A 20557-nucleotide genomic window follows, 5' to 3' on the forward strand; every position below is an offset into this window, starting at 1 on the left:
GCAGCTGTCGCTTTCTCTTCCTTGTCAGATGATGATACTACTAAACTTTGGAATATGGGCCTAGGGCATATGAGTGAGAATGGCATGGCAGAATTGAGCAAAAGAGGACTTCTTGATGGGCAAGGAATTTGTAAACTGAATTTCTGTGAGCACTGTGTTTTTGGAAAGCAAAAGAGAGTTTGATTCACTATAGGAATCCATAACACGAGGGGAATGTTGGAGTATATTCATTCTGATCTATAGGGACCATCTAGAGTGCCTTCGAGAGGTGGAGCTAATTATATGCTAACTTTTATTGATGATTTTTCCAAAAAAGTTTGGGCGTTCTTCCTGAAATAGAAAAGCGATGTGTTTTCCGCATTTAAGTCTTGGAAAATTATGATTGAAAAACAAACGGAAAAACAGATAAAATACCTTCACACAGACAATGGCTTAGAGTTCTATTCTGATGAGTTTAATAGATTGTGCAAGTCAGAAAGGATCATGAGACACTTGACAGTTCATCATACTCCACAACAAAACGGCATTGCAGAACAAATGAACAAAACGATCATGGAGAAGGTTTGATGTATGTTGTCAAATGCCAACTTAACGAAGTCATTTTGGGCAGAAGCAGCCTTTACTGCATGTTTTTTGATCAATCGATCTCTATCCGTTGCCATTGAGAAAAAGACTCCACAAGAGGTATGGTCTGGTAATCCTGCTAATTATTCTGATTTAAAGATTTTTGGGTGTCCTGCGTATGCTCATGTTGATAATGGAAAATTGGAACCGAAATCCATTAAATGCGTTTTTCTTGGTTATAAAGCTGGTGTAAAAGGGTATAAGTTATGGTGTCCTGAAAATAGAAAAGTTGTGATTAGCAGAGATGTTGTTTTTGATGAAACTGCTATGCTACCTAACTTATCTCTTAAAGACTCTTCCAATAAAGAAAATCAAAAGTAGGTGGAGCATCAGATTAATACAGAGCCAACTCCTCAAGCCAGAACAAAAATTGAGAATAGAGTTGCTTCTTCACCACAATACTTTATCGCCAAAAACAGAACTAGAAGAGAAATTAAACCTCCAAGAAGTATGCCGAGGCTGATCTAGTTGCTTATGCTTTAAATGTGGCTGAAGATATAGATGTGAATTAAGAGCCATCTAATTATTCTGAGGCGGTTAGCTGTAAAGACTCAGAAAAATGGATGTTTGCTATGCAAGAAGAGATGGAATCACTCCACAAAAACAGAACATGGGACCTTGTGAAACTTCCTAAAGGTAAAAAGGTTGTTCGTTGTAAATGGGTGTTTAAAAAGAAAGAAGGGACTCGAGGAGTTGAAGAACCCAGATATAAAACAAGGCTTGTTGCCAAGGGTTACAGTCAAATTTCAGAAGTGGAACCTGTTAGTACTCCTTTAGCAGCCCATTTCAGACTTTCATCGGCTTTGTCTCCACAATCAGATGATGAGATTGAGTACATGTCACATGTTCCATACTCTAGTGCAGTGGGATCTCTCATGTATGCTATGGTTTGTTCACGTCCAGATTTATCATATGCAGTCAGTGCAGTTAGCAGATACATGGCAAATCCCGGTAAAGAACATTGGAAAGCAGTTTAGTGGATTTTATGATACTTACGAGGCACTACTGATGTTTACTTACAGTTTGAAAGAGCTAAAGATGGAGTCATAGGGTATGTTGATGCTGATTTTGCTGGAGACCTTGATAGAAGAAGATCTCTCACAGGTTACATCTTTATAATCAGAGGTTGCGCAGTTAGTTGGAAAGCCACTTTGCAAACTACAGTCGCTTTGTCTACCACTGAAGCTGAGTATATGGCGATTATTGAGCCTTGTAAAGAAGCTATTTAGTTGAAGATACTATTTAGTGAATTCAATGAAGACCTTCAAATCAGTACAGTATTTTGTGGCAGTCAGAGTGCCATCTTCCTTACAAAAGATCAAATGTTTCATGAGATAACAAAACATATTGATGTTCGGTATCATTTTGTTAGTGATATTATTGCTCGTGGTGATATTGTTGTGAGCAAAATTAGCACTCATGAAAATCCTGCAGATATGATGACTAAGTCACTTCCTATAACCAAGTTTGAGCATTGCTTAGACTTGGTTGGTGTTCATTGTTGAAGTTAAATCCTTAAAGGGTTTTATGGAAGAGGTGGCGAACTTGTTCATTAAAAGTTCGCGATGAAGAACTTGTTCATTGATAATTTTTTTCAAGGTGGAGATTGTTAGAATTAAGTGACACAAATTCTTATTAAATAAAATACGATGGAAAATAAAATAAAAGTAAAACCATATAGAACTAGACTTCTTTTATTTTATTTTAGAATAAGGTTTTACTTTTATAGGCATGTAAAATGTGAAATCTATATGTATTCCTTGGATATTTTCATAACTTCTTAACCTATTGTCTATTCTCCTTTTCTATTCCTATATTCTCTTTTTTTGGTTACTGACACATAACAGAAGTATAGCTAGACTATAGCAAAAAAGTTACATTAATAAGATGCAGAATATATTAAGCATGTAAAATTGTGCACCAAGTGATACACTTAAGATACTTATGATAAAAGGTGATAATGATCTAATGTCGAAAGATAGCATTTAAACCTAGTTGTGAAAACAAAAGATTAGTCTTTTTAGTGTCAATAAAGCATTTTAATGCAAACTCAATCATTGGAAATTTGCTCATTTTACCACCTAAAGTGTTTAATGAGCATGTTGTTCATACGGGTATTGTTAGACTATAAGATTAGCCACTTTAGTGGAAGTATGTTATTCCATTTATGTTTTTGACATGTATACATTTATTTTATGTTAAAATAGAATGTCGATGATGGCAATGTATCGCAAAGAAAAGAAAGAAAAATAGAACACACAGATTTTACGTGGAAACACTTTCAGGGGGAAACCACCAGCAGAGGAGAAGAAAATTTAATATGTCGAATTCGAATGATTACAAGGAGTATAGACTGTGTCTACTTATAGGTTTAGAAAACCTTATTCTAATCAACATCTAATATAAGTAATACAATAAGGTTGAAACACCTTATTCAAATCAATATCAAACAGTGGATCCCCTTATTGTTCCACTTGTATTTTATTTTAATAAGAATTTGGGCCACAACTCTAACATTTGATCTACATATATACCAAAGTTTTATGAAATTAATGTGTTTATTGAATACCTTCAAAATAATGATATTAACTTGGTTTTAGATAAAGTATTAAAAAGTGTTTTTGGACAGTTTGAGTCATGAAATAGGACTAAAAGAAAATTAAAATGATTGAAATTAATTTACATGTAATTTCCCTAATATACATCAATATCATTAATTTTACTAACAATGGATGGATTTAGTTGTGAATTTCTATAATGAAAGCCACTTATCCTATATTAATATAATTGATGAGATATTTGAATTCAAATATAAAAAGGTTTGTGCACTCTGATATTTTGAGAAAGATACATGGTCCAAGGGGAGATTCTTAGTAACATTGTGCACTCATATGTGGTCAACCAGTAGTCTAACCTGCTACTATGAATGGCAAGATAATTGTCAATTGTAACAACCCTTCAATAATGCAATTGTTGGTGGTTTAATCAATATATATATATATATACTAACTTAAAGTTTAAACATAATGAATTGAAATGTCGATGTAAGAATTGGATTTGTTGAAAAGAATATAAATTTTATTATATGTTAAATATATTTTGTATTACGTAAATTTGTTCCTTAAAGGAAACTAATCGAGTACAATACATGGAAGAAGTTGAACAATGCCAAGACAGAAAATAGTTTCTTCCTTTTAAAAACCTACAAAACAAAAACTTTACATTAATTTCCAGCTCTTGAAACAGTACTCAATATATGAAAAAGATCAACACCACCAGCTTGATAAAATCGACACCATATTTGAATTTTGGATGGAAGTACAATATAATGCTAGCTTGAAGAAGATGAAATTTTTCTATTGAATGAATCCCATATTTATCTGGTCTGGAAGTTGAGTTTCTTAATGCAGCAGGCAAACATGAAGGCAAAGAACACTACAAACCCCACCAAAACTCCGGCAACGGGTCCTATGAAGTCTGAATCATAGCCGTACTGATCTTTAATATATGATTTAACAGAAGGGTCTGGATCGAAGCCAGGTGCTTTAATGGTGGCTTCAATATCTCCATATTGAGACACTATGAGTCCATAAACGGTCCATGCCATAGGGCAAATCCAGTAATACCAGATCCACCACTTGGGGATTCTCTGGAATTTTCAACAATTTATGAATTTGTATCAGGCTTTAATTATGGTTAAAAGCACGGTAGCTTGTGGAAGAAGTAAACTTACCGGTCTTGGAATATAGAAGCCAGAGAAAAGATTAAAGACTGCATAGAACGCAGCAGCCAATATGGCTGCTATTTGATGGTTGGGTGTGATCGAAACGGTCATCATTCCATAGTAAGTGAAGTAAAGGAAGGAGAAGAAGCTGATGAAATAAAACCCGAAGAACTTTGCTGTTGTCCATTGAAATCCCACCATAGCATACACTATAAGTGTATAATATGTTGTTTGGAATAATATGTAGGGTACTTCACATAATACCTGCAAATTTAAGCAATTTATGTAGTTAAATTCGGGATTAAAGAAGAGAAATGTAATTAAAGATAGTGACAAAATGGTTGCACATACCTGTGCCAGGGCGTATGGTAATGCAGAGTACATCCCGGCTGCTCGTTCACGATAGAACACCGTTCTTTCAGTGGCTACAATCGGTTGTACCGTTGAGCAGTTGTTAATGCCGACAAAAAAGACTGCGGCATACATTGCCCCAATTATCATTGTAAGATCACTTGACGTATCCCTGAACCATGAAACAAAGAGAAAGAGAATATAGAAATAGTCAGTAAGGCTTTTGTCCAACTCGGAATAATGTTGCAAACATGAAAATTGTGGGGTATGCATTGCATCTTTGGAAAAACTAGAGACTAAACAAAATCGATGTCACGATAAGGAGGAGCACGACGTCATGATGACGTGACGGGTGATGTCCCGACGAGGCAATATACCACATCACGATGTGGCAAGGTGTATTGAAATTAAACCTGGTTTCTTCTCCCAGTTAAAATTTGCTATATTTTACCAGTTAAACTTTAATTAGTCTAGATATTAGGACTTTAATATTAACCTATTTAAAGGGTCTTTGTAACTCTTTTTAGAGAATTAACAAGATATCTCTTATGTGATATTTGATGAAAAGTCTAAGGGAGAGTTTTTTAGAGAACTTTGTATTCAAGTTTTGAGTTTGGTTTTTTGGGATTATTATCTTCATCTTGTACTATTCGTTGGTTTATCGATTAGTGAAGTTTTCTTTGCCCATAGTTTTTATATTCTTCAGAAGAGTTTTCCACGTAAATATTTGTGCTCTTGATCTTTTCAATATTTCTATTTCGTTGTTTGTACGGGTCGATCCCCAAAAAATTGGTACAGATTATTGATTCATTTTCCGCATATTGACCTGTTCAGGATGGCAACAATGAGATAGTTTCGATGGGATCACAAATTTCAGTTTGTGGCAAGTTCAGATGATGACAATTTTAGTTTAGAACGATGTGAAGAATGTTGATATCGAGAAAAAGCCCAAAAATCTAGACCAATCAAAATTGGAAGAGTTTGATGAGAAGACTGTCAATAATTCAATTGTGTCTCACGAACAATGTGTTATGAGAGGTGCTTAAAAAGAAAACGATAACAACCTTATAGGGAAAATTAGAAACCTTTTATATGACAAAGTCTCTAGCGAATCGATTGGTGTTCAAACAACGCCTATACACATACCGTATGGATGAATGTGAGAACCTTATGGGTCACATCAATCAATTTTTTACTCTCTTGAACAATCTGAAGAATGTCGAGGTTAATATAGATAATAAAGATTAGACTATGCTATTATTATATTCTTTTCCCCCTTCGTATAAAACTTTTAAGGAGACCTTGATTTATAGTAGAGATAAACTATCATTTGAAGATGTGAAGGGTAACTTGTTGAGCAAGGAAAAAATCAATAATCAGTTAGGTTCGAGTAGAAAGTCTGGTAATCAAGCCTTGTTTTTAGTTGCTAGAGGTAGGCAACAGTTTAAAGATTTAGGTTAGAACAAATCTAGATTAAGATCGAAGTTAAGGAATTATGACAAAATATGTCACTACTATAAGAAGTTGCGTCACATTAAAGAAAAATGTTATAAGTTGAAAAATAAAAACATGAGGGCTACTAAAAGTTACAGGGAATAAAAGGCTAAGGTAACCGATGCTAGTGTGGTCGAGGACAATGGTGATGATTGTTTGTTAGTGTCTACGACCAAAAGGTCTAAACTTACATCCGAGTAAACTCTGGATTCAAGGTGCTCCTTCCATATGTGTTCAAACAATGACTTGTTCTCCACATACAGTTCAATTGAAGGTGAAGCTTGCTTATGGGAAACAATTCACCCTGTAAGGTAACCGATGTTGGTACCGTTCAGATAAAGATGTACGACGAAATCATTAGAACACTATTAGATGTCAGGCATGTGTCTAATTTAAAGAAGAAACACATCTCCTTGAAAATTTAGACTCGAAGGGTTGTAGGATCAACATCGAACCAAGTAACATTAAGGTATCTCGTGGAACTCTTGTTCTGATGATAGGTCGAAAGACCGGCAGTCTTTATGTCATATAAAGAAGGCTTGTGAAAATACAAGTTTTGATGAAGATTTTGGGGGAGAGTTTTAATAGAGCTTTGTATTCAGTTTTGGGTTTTGTTCTTTGAGATTTGTAAGCCGGATATCGTTGCATACCTTTTAGTGCCGACCTGCCAGAATATAGTGCCAACCATGAGGGCCGCAACTAAAGTGAAGAAGTATCTAACAAGGTTATAATCTGGACTTCTCCAATAAGTCCACCATTGTTTCCAAAAGCATGATCTGAATTGACCCCATGTGGGTTGTGAGTACTGAGAGGCGAAATAAAGTTCTTTAGCTCCTGGGGGCGGTGTTTTTAACTCCATTACTAAGGCCTTCTTTCTCCTGTTCACATACACATATATATTATATTACCTCAATGTAATGCAACAAAAATAAGTGAAGGGTAAACAATTGAAATTGACTTACTGATATAAAGATGATGATTTATAGTGTTTGGCAAAGTCGATTCCGAGTCGAGCTTCAGCAGCTAGGGAGCTCACTTCTAGCATCCAAGTAGCTGGATTGTACTTGTCTTTAATTTTGGGGATTCCAGGAATGGACTGCAATGGTGATTAAGAGGGGAATCAAATGACGATTTCTTGTTTTTCCTCTTTGAACTAGTTAGTGTATTAGATATCTTGTTTATGGTTACATACCTCAAAATATTCAATGATCTTGCTAGAATTTTTGCCCAATGGTCCGGAGTAAATCACCTGACCTCCTATTTTCAATAGTAGTAATTCATCAAAGGCTTCGAAGATATCGATACTAGGCTGATGAATAGTGCACACAACTGTTCGTCCGGTATCCACCGTGTTCCGGACAGTTCTCATGACAATGGCTGCTGCCCTTGCATCTAGGCCGGATGTTGGTTCATCCATGAAAATGATTGACGGATTAGCAACAAGCTCTACTGCAATTGTCAACCTCTTTCTTTGTTCAGTCGACAACCCGGTGACCCCTGGCAGCCCTACTATAGCATCTTTAAGGTTGTCAAGTTCGACCAGTTCGATAACTTCATCCACAAATATCTAAAACATAACATCAAATAATGCTAATTTAGACCTTGAATTGAATAACTAATGTCGTGTTATTCATTGACAATAACATAAACCAGTGTTCTTACCATCTTTTCCTCATTGCTGATTTCTTTCGGTAGCCGTAGGAAAGCCGAGTAAATTAAAGATTCTTTGACAGTAACTTGAGGTGAGTGAATATCATTTTGTTCGCAGTATCCAGAAATTCTGGCAAAGGTCTCTTGTACCTTAGGGAAACCGGATATTCTGATATCACCCTCAATGTATCCACCGGTTTTTCTTCCTGCTAAAACATCCATCAATGTTGTCTTTCCGGCTCCACTGACTCCCATCAATGCAGTCAACACTCCGGGCCTAAACACACTAGTTACCCCTCGAAGTAGTTGTAATCTGCCTTCGGCAATTCCTTGTGCCTTCATTTCCTATTAAAAAGCTTGCTTATCAAACCATGCTCTATGCTAACAGCTATAATGTTTATGTCAAAATACGAGTTCTAAAGAGTGCAAAAATAAAGATCTTACCAGTGGCATATCGACATAGTAATTGACGGTGTCGAAGGACATTGCAAGAGGAGTGAAAGGAAGAACCATTCCTCTCTTGGGAGCAACTCTGATGGCTGCATCAAGTGAAGACTCATTCCGGCTCATTCCGTTGGGATTGGTCCCACTGCTCATTCTTTGCATTGCTATTTCTTCTAAAGATTTCATTTAGTACAAATGACAATGATTAGTATTGATTGTTAAGAGAGAAAACATGATGGGAACAGTTATATTTTGTTAAGTTTCTTACTTTCAAGTGCTTCTGCAGAAGAGATTGACTGAGGGGAAGAGTCTTTGCTCGATTTTGGTCTCCTTAACCTTGGTTCTCCCTTAGTACCTTCAATTCCCTCCTGTTCTTCTGCTGTTTCCTCCGAAATTACGGCTTGCGGCTTTCCAAGGGCTATTGTGCCAACCCGAAAAATGCAGAAGATTAGCTATTTAATGATACTGATATGCTACAACACATTAGCCAAACCAAATGTTGAAACTTACGGTTTAGGTACATGAGGGCAAACGTGAAGAGTACGTTAAAGAGCACTGCGAACCCGAAAAGAGCAGTCGCACCAATCCAGTACCAGTTTTCATCATTTGGGACATCAAAGTTCCTAAGAATTTGTACCCCCAACTGTGTGACATTGTCAGAAGCCTGCATTGTAGATGTAGCATTCATTTGAATGAAATCTTACTTGTCATTTCATAATCTCTGATCAATCTAATATCTTGTTGAACAAGAAAGCTATTTAACATACCCGTTTGTTCATCCACCTCGGCGCAAACATTTCATTCACAGTAATGGCATTGAAACTATAAGTCAATGGTGAAATCCAGTAAGCCCATTCCCACCAATTTGGAATTTCACCTATCAAAATAAAACACTCTATATTAGTTAACTTGTACAAAGTTGGAGAATTGTAATAATCTTCTTCTAGTGTTGCTCACGTTTTGGAATCATGAAGCCCCCCAACAAGAACACAAGGAGAAGCGTGAGTGCCCCGCCAGTGTTAGCTATGATCATTGTTCTGCATAATCCGGCGATGAGCCTAAAGAGCCCAGATGCCATTTGTTGTATCAAAAACACCAACAGAAAGTGCTTGAAAAATCTGCAATAGGTTTGAATGGTTGTTAAGTTGTTGGTCAAGTAAAAGAAAAGCTCGGATTAGTACAATGGAAAATTGGTTGCTGCCATATGATTTACCTGCTGGCCTCTGGTGCAAATCCCATGGTGTAATATGTTACAGCCATCCAAACAACAGATTCGAGAGCCGATATAGGGACCTTGAGCAAGAAACTGGGCAGAGTGAAAGTCCAAGCAGGATGGAATAAAAGGTCCCTTTGCTTGTAAAACACTGGAAGCCTAGTGATCATCACGGAGAGTTCGGAGAAACCATTAAACATGTTAATGATCATTGCAAATAGAAGTGCACCTACATAGATTGCACCATCTTGCTCGCTTCTAGTGTTCAATTCAGTCTGCAGAAACACCGTGGACGCAACAACTGCCATGATGATAATTTGGACCGTCTTGAACACGTAAATGAATGAATTCCTCTTGATCAATAGCCATTCTTTGTCCCAACAAGCCTTAAGAAGTTCCATTTTGGGGACCGAGTACTTTTGGAAAGCCAATGCTGCTATGTGTCCCTTCGACTTGTCAAAAGGAATGGAGAGCTCGTTATCGAGCCGCATTCCAACATGGAAGCGCTTGAACCTGTTTGCAAACTCACTCACTGTAATGTATCTGTATGGCTTGCTTCTATCTGCCCAGTATTGTTCTTGATCCTTCTTTGAAGTAACCTGTAACCATTTTCACTAGTGTTACACATGTCCGTTAAGAAAAAAATTTTAAGTCACTTAAAAGTTGAAAAAAAAATTTTGAGCTCTTTAAAACTAAAACAATTATTTTTGGACCTCTTAAAAGTTAGTAACATTTTTTTTTTTTACTTTTAAAATTAAAAATTTTATTTTAAACCCTTTAAAAATTAAAAAATAATATGTTGAATCCTTTCAACTTTAGATCCTGAACGACTGCACCTACACCCAGAGCTGGGCCTGGTGTTACATCCCCATACTCATGTCATGTTTAAATATGAGTTGGACATCCAGGTTTCCACATTACCTCTTGTAAGAAGTCAGCAGTGTCTTTTCTTTCAGGACATTTGAACCCACAAGCCTCAAAGAAGTCGAGAATATGCTCACGTGGACCCTGATAAACAATTTGGCCTTGGGACAAGAGGATGATATCGTCGAACAAATCGAAAGTCTCGGGAGCTGGTTGGAGCAGGGACATCAAGATTGTGGCCTCAGTTAAGTGCACAACCTGCTGCAAACACTTCACTATCTGGTATGTTGTGGAACTATCAAGACCCGTTGATATTTCATCCATGAATAGCGTCTTGGTTGGACCAACAATCATTTCCCCTATATTTAATCATAATCCTAAATTTATTATATGAAACTTTAAATGTCAAAAAAGACTTGGGATTTAATACACCAACAAGGTTTTGGAGATATCTAAATAATTACCAACCTGTTGTTACTCTTTTCTTTTGCCCACCAGAAATTCCCCGCTGCATTTCATCCCCGACAATAATATCCTTGCATATGTCGAGCCCCAGAAGCTGACAATTTCGTCAACACAAAGCAAGGCATATATGACGTTAGATCCGTGTTTGTTGGCATGGTTGGTGACTGCACTTCTCAACTACTAGGGCTAATTTAGTATTGCTGTCATTTTTTATACAATGATTTGAATTGACTTACTTTGAGAGTGTAATCAGTGATAAGGCTACTTTCAACTCCTTCCATGGCAGTTGCCTGAAAAAATATTCAAAGTCAAATTAAAAGCAAAATCATAATTAAAATTTTTAATTAATATGAATTATTAAGATTCTGGGATTTCAGTTTTATACCTTCATGAAAAGATCAACATCAGCTTCCGGAAAAATTCCTGCATCTTTTTCTCTTCTAGCAAGCTCACTTAAAAGATCTAAAAGGAAAAATAAAATTAAAAAAATTCAGTTAAATTATATATACCAAAGCATAAAAAAATAATGGTTATTTATTTTGTTATATAATTGTTTACCATATCGAGTCCCAACACCCTGACATCTTGCTGAGAAATCAAAGGTTTCTTTCACCGTCATTTCTCCAACATGAACATCATTTTGGCTGATATATGCAGATGTCTTTTTAGGAACAAATTCATTTAGTCTATATCCATTGTATGTTACTTCTCCTTTAACCTGTTAAATTACAAAACCAGCTTTGTTTTGATCAAAATCAGAACCAATATTTATATATAATAATAATAATAAAAAGATTTTCAACTAACCCTTAAGCTTTGATCCAACTTGCCAGCCAATGCCAGCAAAAGGGTGGTTTTCCCTGAAGAAGGTGGCCCCAGTAGGAGTGTCATCCTATAAATATGAATATTATATATATGATTAGGTATTTGCATATGTCTCATTTTAAATAAAATGAAGAGTGGGATTATTATGTACCTGGATGGTTTAATGATCCCCGAGACTTCATTAAGAATGGTGAGATTTGTTGTTTTCGCAAGTTTGATTCCAAGCATGCCAAGAGCCGATTCAGCAATGTTTCTAGCAACGTTTGGAAGAGAAGGAAGAGCTCGGCTGCCAGTGTAGCAATTGGCTTCAATCGTCAACTGCTGATACCTCACTTCTACTGTTGGTAGTGTAATACCAACCCTGTGTGTCATTGTCATCATATATAACAAATTTAATTAACCAAAATAACATTCCAAAGTTCCTATTTATTAGAAAATTAACTTACTTATCAATCCTGTTTCTCAACTTCTTCAAGAACTTTTCATTATCTTCCTCAGCAACCTTAAAGAGCATGTCGATGAATTTTTGTCTTTCATTCATGTCAAGCTTTGTAACATCTATTTGTCGATGTTCCACCTTGTTTCCGATAATTTCATGATCCATGAACGATTGCATGATGCTGGTTCTTAGCCGATCATACGTTGGTAACCTCTGGATGGCTGCCCATGTTAGAGCTTCTTCATCTTCATCGCCTGCACCACTTCGTCTGGATTGCATGGAACCTGAAAATACATCTTCCATTATCCAGCTACTTCTGCTTAGACTCCTTACTATGCTGCTATGCTCCGTTCTTTTGCTGGGAATTCGACCTCTTTCAAAATCGTCCATAATTTTTTTTCTTTTTCTCTTTGTGTTTTCTATCTTGCCAAACAAGAAAATAGGAAAAAAAATTTAAGTGGAGGAACTGGAAGCGAAGCACTCACTATGGGAAACCAAAACTCAATTTTGACTTGAAGGATTCTTGGGAAAAGTTGCGTCAATCTCTAGTGTTTTCTCACCCATTTGTGTCTGGTTTTTGAAAGTGTAGAGAAATGGTCCTAAGATCATGTCAGTGTGAAGGAAAATTTATAGGTGCAAAGTAAGAGAATAAAATTAAGAGTTTTTCAAATCTGATAGGCCCTTAGTCATAAAGTCAATTGTAGATGTTTTCATTACTCAATAAACCCTAAATAATTGCTATTTCAACTAACAGTTTTCAATTATTATTATTTTTAATTCCACCATTCAATTTGTTTATAAACTAGTTTTTTAAAAAGATTCTTCTAATAAATATTTATTTTGGGTTTTGGTTCTGATAAGAATTCATGGATAAAGAGTTACAAACTTTAGCTTATCTCATGTATTAAATATGTTGGTGTCCCAAATTTACGGGTTAACAATCCATACCTTTATCTTACAAAAATAAATAATATTATTTAAAAATATTTTTGTCAGAAAAATATATAATTTTATTAACATAATAGATTTGGGGTCGTTTTTTAATCTAAAAATTATCAAAATTGAAAGGACGCAGTAGAAAAATTACCCAAAATTATATTGAATTATTATAATAATAATAAAATCCCAACCTAACCAAGTTCATGGTTGGATATTTTGAATATAAAAGGGAATTCAATATGAGCAAAGTAGTAGAATAATACGACTGTTATTTTCTTTTATTATTGCAATAGGGTCCTTATTCTATTTTGCATTTAGAGGGTTGTTAGTGGGCAACAAGAGATTCCATTTTCCTTCTATTTCTCCTATAAAAATTATGTAAACCAAATCAATGGGAAACAACTTGTTTATATTTTCATTTAAATCTTTGTCACTCTTTATTTAAAAACAATACAGAAATGTAGACCAAATCTATACCCTAATATCAAAGTAGTCCCCCAAAAATTTGAGAAATTGATCCATGGTTTTAAGACAACAAAGCAATGTCCTTTAGGACTATATTTTGGTTATTTTAGATATTTACATGGATATGTAGTAAGTGGTGGCACCTGTTGAATCATGGGTATTTTTTTTTTGGTTAATTTCACTAAAAGTCCTCAAATTATCAATAAGATTTTAAATTAGTTTCTAAAATTCAATATATTTTAATCTGGAGCAAATATGCACTTTTGGGTTAATTGCATTAAATATTTTCAAATTATTGCCAAATTTTAAATTAGTCTCTAAGTTTTAAGATATTTTAGTTTAGTCATTAGGTCGTTATGTTACCTTAGCGATATGATATTATATGTTAATTTGAGTTTGATATGAAACATATTTAAAATACACTAATTAAATTAACGACAATCTCGACAAAATTTAGTAGGGATACATTTCTCTTGTTTCCTACGCACACATCAAATCCAAGTTATCCTTGCAATAGTAAGACACATGCTTCTAATTTGATATATCCACATATTTTAAGTATGCTCCACATCATATTTGAGTTGACATTTAATACCTAGATTAGTGACTAGGCTGACGAAAGGATATTATTGATACAACATTAATACTTTAAGTATTTAATTAGAATATTTTGAAGTTTAGAAATCAAGTAAAATTCAAGTGATATTTTTGTTATATATTTATGATTGCGTTATTTTGTGTTTGTTCAAATTATTATTATATTTTATATCTAACAACTTTTTTTATGTAGTTTTTGGTATGTTACCCTGTATGTGTCATATTCATGTTGGTTTTTGTATAGTTTAATGTAATTATTCATTTTAAAAGAAAATCCATTTTATATAAATTTTAAGACATGGCATAGTTTTTGTCGTTTATATTTTACTTTTGTTGTCATCAATTTTTTGTTTGTGATGTCTTAAATATCTCATATTTTGCATGGTCTGATTTTCTAAAGTGAAGTGAGGGCAGACTCTAGTTTATCTAAGAATCCAAACGATAGGGATTTGTTTGATCCAGCTTATTCTTTAATATTAATAAATATTATTTTAATTTAATTATAGTATATATATTAATATAAAATAATTTTTAATAGTAATTTGGATTAAAATTAGATACAATATTTGAAAAGGAAAATTGCCACCCAGCTCATAAATAAATGAAATAAATTTTAATATGCAATTAGATACATAAATTTTAATTTTGTGTAATTTTATACATAATTTATTTTTATTTTCAAACTTTAATTATTCGAAAAACCATAAATTCATTTTCAGGTCATTATCATTTTCATTTAGAGAAAACTACATTCACTTCCAAATGTTTTTCATTTCTCTAACTTTACCATTTTCAACCATTTCTGTTCATTTGATTCAACATCAAATTCATTTCTGGTTTCAACATGCTAGCGGAGGGACTGATTGGACATATGCGATTAAGGCTCAATGATTTATAATTAAGTTTCAACTTTTCGCCTATTAATTATAAACTCATCTAGTCACAAGATTATTCCACTATAGTATTGTGATTGAGCTCTCCCTAATGACATACCATTACAAAATCAACTAGATCAGTGCTCGCCCAATAACCTTGTCATAAGTGTGTTACCCTCATAGGATATCCTTAATCTCTTTGGGATAAATTTATTCTACCAATATGATCCTATTTTATCTCATGGTAACCAATACACCTTCCTTCATGAAAAATAAATTACTATCAAATAGTAACAAGTCATTCATCACAAAGATAAATAACCCATAGTCACATTTACTTTTCATCAACCATGTAATGCCAATAAGTGGATATCATTTACCCGTATCTTGAGTAATGAATTCCACTGTTGTGAATGAAGCTACATACTACTGAAGTCGTATACACAATGCATCACCTTTTGGTTCCTTATCTATTTGAACTCAGACTTTTACTTACATCAAAGTATACGAGTCACGAATACATAGTCCGTCATCCACTTAGGATTAAGGTATGCCACACTTTAAAAATTACAAGTGAATAAATCCATAAATGGATTTAGGATCTATTCTTCTTGGGTCCATTCTGATGTACTGTCAGTCCAATCAATCACATATATGTCTCTATCTTCTGGGAATCATCCGCTCTTATGCCCAAAAGAAGGCATCTCCTTAATTGGACTTGATAGATGTATTATTAGTCTTTTAATCGGTTTGTTCATTTTGGATTTGACTAAGGCCATGTTTAGGTCCACCTACTAATATAATTTATCTTTTTATTACGATCCGACCATGTAATACTGCTTATTATTAGTTTAAACGTTAGACAACCAATGAGTCAATATTTGCTTCTATTTTGCTTTGCATGCAAAAATGACATGAGGACATAATACAAAGTATATTAATGTAATCTATGAATTATCTTATTAACCAATCTATTCAAAAAAATTATAAGTGTATGTAGACGAAAATACTACACTTAGAGCACCAGACCCAATTGACAAAACCTAGTATTTTTAACTACAATTGTTGCCCCTCTCTCCTAGCTTAATTAGGAGATTATTTTTCTATTATATTGGCATTAAATGCTTTTACTAATTCAACTACAGTTTCACTTCCTCTCCCTATAAATAGATGGCACGGGTAAGGCTAAATACACAAGAAGTTGCAGACAACTCTGTGATATGTTATTTTGCTAGACAGTAGTGGAATTTATTTTCTAGAATAAATTTTATTTTCTAGGAATAACAATTTTTCCAGTTTCTATTAAGAGAGAGATTTACTTTCTCACTAAAAGTAAAGAAATTATTTATGGTTGTGTTTAATTCAAAATTGTTCGAGCCCACATTAGAAGAAGTTCGTGGTATGAGAATAGCAGAGAAGGTCGTTCGGTTGAAAGTCGAGAACAATAAAGATTTGTCTAGCCCAAAACACAAGTGCGATTTTGGGAAAAATTTATTTCTATAAGTATCACAAACCGACTCATTTTCAATATTTTATTTTTCGTTGTGTAGGAAAATCATTTTTCGAAACGAATTTTTTCTAACAATTGGCATCAGAATCAGGTTGTGTTATGTTTATAGTATAAACCACTATTCCCGAAACCACTGTTCTAATTTGTGGTCTCGAAATTATTATTTCGATTTCACTAAAAACGAGCTGTTACATTTTATGTTAACAAGAAAGTTTTGTTTAAAACTACTTCTTGTTTAGATTAATTAAAGTTTTAGTATACTTTAGAGTTTTATTTGGATGTACTTAGCTAGCCTATATAAAGGCTTGTTCATTGTTCATTAAGGAGACAATTGTTTTCATTAATAAAGTTTTCAACTTTGGGAGTTTGTTTCTTGTGCAAGAATTGTTTCTTGTGGTTTTTAGAAGTAGTTTTCTTCACGATTTTCTTCAAGGAGTCATGAAAATCCATTCTTCACCCTTCAATTTGCCAATAATTATTTTTTGGATGGTTGATTAGATTCATTAATTGAGTTTATTGGGATTTATATCTCAAAGAGTTTAATTAGACATCTATCATTCTATCCATCGTAACCATCAGTTTATTCAATCCATCTTCCACTTTAAATTTCGTCTTTTTATTTATTTTTATATTTTTATTTTTATTTGTTTTTTGTTCTCAAATTTCTACTTTTACTATTTTCGACTTGTTTATTACTAAAATTTTTTATTTCTTTTTTTCATATCAGATCCAAATATTTCATTTTCGAGTCAGACAACTTGAATTCAATCCTTCTTCTGCTTCCTCCGTTCATTCCGTATCACCATTTTAACAACTCATTAACAAAGGCATCAAGTGATAAGATACCATTTCAAGATACCAAAATACTAAATAAAAAAATTACATCCCAAATGACACAATACATCACCAAGTTACTTAACAAAATAAACATATTGAAATCCTATTTACATGTCACTTATAACCAGACCAAAATAAACAAATAACTACCAAAAGAGTTGTCGGATAGTTTGATCTGCAATGATGTTCCAATTGACAACAAAAGTCCGACAATCTACAAAGAAAAAAAACCAAATAGAGTAAGCTTATATAAAGCTTAGTAAGTTCATAAAATAAAACATCACATACCTGTCAATTTAACTTATAAATCATACACAATATAGAATAAACATCAATTTAACTTATAAATCATACATAATATAGAATAAACATTCATTTTTCTTGTTTCATCATTCCAACAATATGAAGTAACTAAACCTAAATAATTCATATTATGTTAAGAATCACATACTAAGATATAATCAAACAAATATAATTCATTATATCATCTCATTCCCTTTCTTTTTCAATAGTTAACTGTTTTGCCAGGAGAACAATAGTAAATTGGCTTCAGATACATGAGAGGGTAATGCTCACACAAGCCAACAAAAGGACATTAACCGATACACGATGTTGCTCACTCAAGCTTCAGAGAATCTACAACATATGTAGGATCTCAATTCATCGATATGGTATCCATCACCAATACATGGTACCTAATAAATTTAACAGTACCTGATAAATTTAACACTGTCACGGAGTGCCTGATATTGTAACGTTGGTACAAAGTACTTGATATTGTAATCACCGGCAACTAGTGTCTGATACACCCTAATGACATGTCATTTGTATACTAACTATTCACTAAGTTTACTCGGGCTTATCCTGTTTTACCGAGATCATTACCATTCAATAGATCATAGCATCATTCATATTCATATAATCAAACACATAATTAATTAAGACATTAACAAACATAATAAATGTAATATGAACTTACCAAAATACAATAGCTATCAACACTTGACGACTTGTCCTTTCCTGCTATTATCAACTAGTTGATCCATTTCTTGATCTAAATATAAATTTTTTGTACAACATTTTTACCCTAAACTTTTACCTTTTATTTAATTTAGTCCTTAAAGCCGAAACGTTCAAATTTATCACAATTACACCAGCTTCATGCTAGCCGAATGTTTCCTTATACCATTACAACCCATGTTTATTAAAATTTCACAAGAAATTCATGCCCAATTTAATATTTTATCAATTTAGTCCTTTAACTTAAAATTAACCAAAAATTATTTTACAAAATAGTCCTATTTAACTATAAAGCTTAATAATCTATCATCAAACTTCAAAAACATCATAAGTTTATCAATGGCATAACTCAAAACATTTAAAAATATTACCAATTAGTCCTTGAGTTAGCTAGATCAAGCTACAACGATCTCAAAAATATAAAAATTACTAAAAACGAGCTTGAATTTATACCATACAAAGAGATTTAAAGCTTGGTCAATTCTTCCCTCAAGCTTTCATGGTGGTTTGATTGAAAAAAGAAATGAAGACGATGATGATTATTTACCTTTTGTTTTTAATATTTTATTAATATTATAACATATAATTCTTTTAAATTAAAACATTTTAAACATATAATTAAATATTTTCCACCCATTAATCGTCCGTAATAACTAAATAAGGTCTAATTGCATTTTAAAACCTTCATTTAATACTTTTATAACCATTTAATACAAATAAACCTATAATGATTAACTTTTGTAACTTTTATGATTTAGTCCTTTTTACTTAATTAATTACCCAAACATCAAAATTTTCTAACCAAATTTTAATAAAACTCTATAATAACCCTATAAATATTAAATAAATAATAAAATACTGGCTGACTAGTTGGAATTGTGGTTCCGAAACCACTGTCTCCGACACCATTGAAAATGGGTTGTGACATTTATTAATAGACTAATACCCTAAACTAATACATATAGGGTTAATTTTGTCTTGATATTTTTCCAACTTTCCAATCTACATGGGAAAGTAATTTTCTCACCTTTTATCATGAGAATCATATTTCCATGTTCATGGGAAAGTAATTTCCAAGGAAAAGTTAGATTTCAAGGAAAGTAAATAAAATTTAAAATACCAAACATTAGAATCATTTTCCAACTTATTAAATTTTCAAGAAAGTGATCACTTTCCATCATACCAAACAATGTCTAAGGTGAATATTAAAAAATGAAATTGAGTGTAGAATATAGTGGGATTTAATATGAAAATATCTTTTTTATATATATATTTAGTGAATCTAAAAATATATATTTTTATATTAATATATGGAGTGAATATTTTATATACCATCATTACATGAGTTTCATGCACCCTAGGTGAATAACAATAGGATACCTCACCATTGATGAAATAAAAAGTAGTTAACGATTTATAGATAAATATTAATAACTTTATTTAAACATAAACCTTAAACATAAAATTCAAAACACGAAACTCAATATAAACCTTAAATTTGAAACTTAATATAAAAGCTAAACTCTAAATTCTTATCGGAAACACAAAACACAAAACCTGAGAAAAATATCACAATTATAATTAATATTTAATTATGTTTAAATAAAGTCATTAGTATTTATTTATAAGTCTTAAAATATTTTTTGTTTTTCCAATAATGATGTGTCATGTTATTATTCACGAATAGTATATAAAATTATTGCACTGACGGTGCATTAAATATCATTACTAATTATATTGGATAATTATTATATCAATTGCAAATGGAGTAAAAAAATCAAGATAGTCAATTCTACAACAGTTTGGGGCATATCGATCAGTGCACATCGTTCTAGTAATAAACAAGCAAAATATTCAATTTTCCTTTCCTTATCGATGAAAATTTAAGCTTGAACCGATTACATTGGAGCTTTTCGCACAATTTTAGTTGTACTAGCCAAAACAATGTATATAGACTAATGCATGAATAAAGTTGGAAAAAATGTAAATTTACATATATGGGATAATTTTATTGTTTAATGTATGTGATGATGTATTTTTCTTAATTATTGTGGATATTTATTAAGAGAGGAGTTTATTGATTAATATTTTATATTTAAAACTTATTTAATCTTATTATTTTTTTATTTTTAAATATTTTTCAGAAATATCGATAAATTCGAAATATTAGTCTAAAACAAACCCATATCAAAGTTTCAGTATAAAAGAAATGTGTTCACAC

The 20557-nt window shown here is 32.8% G+C and overlaps 1 protein-coding gene across 1 annotated transcript; it reads right to left on the reverse strand.

Moving 5' to 3' along the window:
* Window positions 1–3816: 3816 nt before the first annotated feature.
* LOC107951920 (ABC transporter G family member 35) lies at window positions 3817–12707 on the reverse strand. Its single transcript, XM_016887104.2, has 21 exons — window positions 12101–12707; window positions 11806–12015; window positions 11637–11721; window positions 11388–11547; window positions 11215–11291; window positions 11066–11119; window positions 10833–10923; window positions 10422–10723; window positions 9501–10099; window positions 9245–9405; window positions 9055–9164; window positions 8798–8951; window positions 8556–8705; window positions 8288–8460; window positions 7856–8188; window positions 7386–7760; window positions 7156–7289; window positions 6844–7071; window positions 4700–4871; window positions 4358–4612; window positions 3817–4273 (listed from the first exon to the last, which is right to left on the reverse strand). The coding sequence occupies exons 1-21, from the start codon at window positions 12481–12483 to the stop codon at window positions 4001–4003; spliced, it is 4479 nt and encodes a 1492-aa protein (XP_016742593.1). The 5' UTR covers window positions 12484–12707; the 3' UTR covers window positions 3817–4000.
* Window positions 12708–20557: the final 7850 nt, after the last annotated feature.

This window comes from Gossypium hirsutum, chromosome A02, assembly GCF_007990345.1.
Source record: "Gossypium hirsutum isolate 1008001.06 chromosome A02, Gossypium_hirsutum_v2.1, whole genome shotgun sequence".
NCBI classification, from domain to species: domain Eukaryota; kingdom Viridiplantae; phylum Streptophyta; class Magnoliopsida; order Malvales; family Malvaceae; genus Gossypium; species Gossypium hirsutum.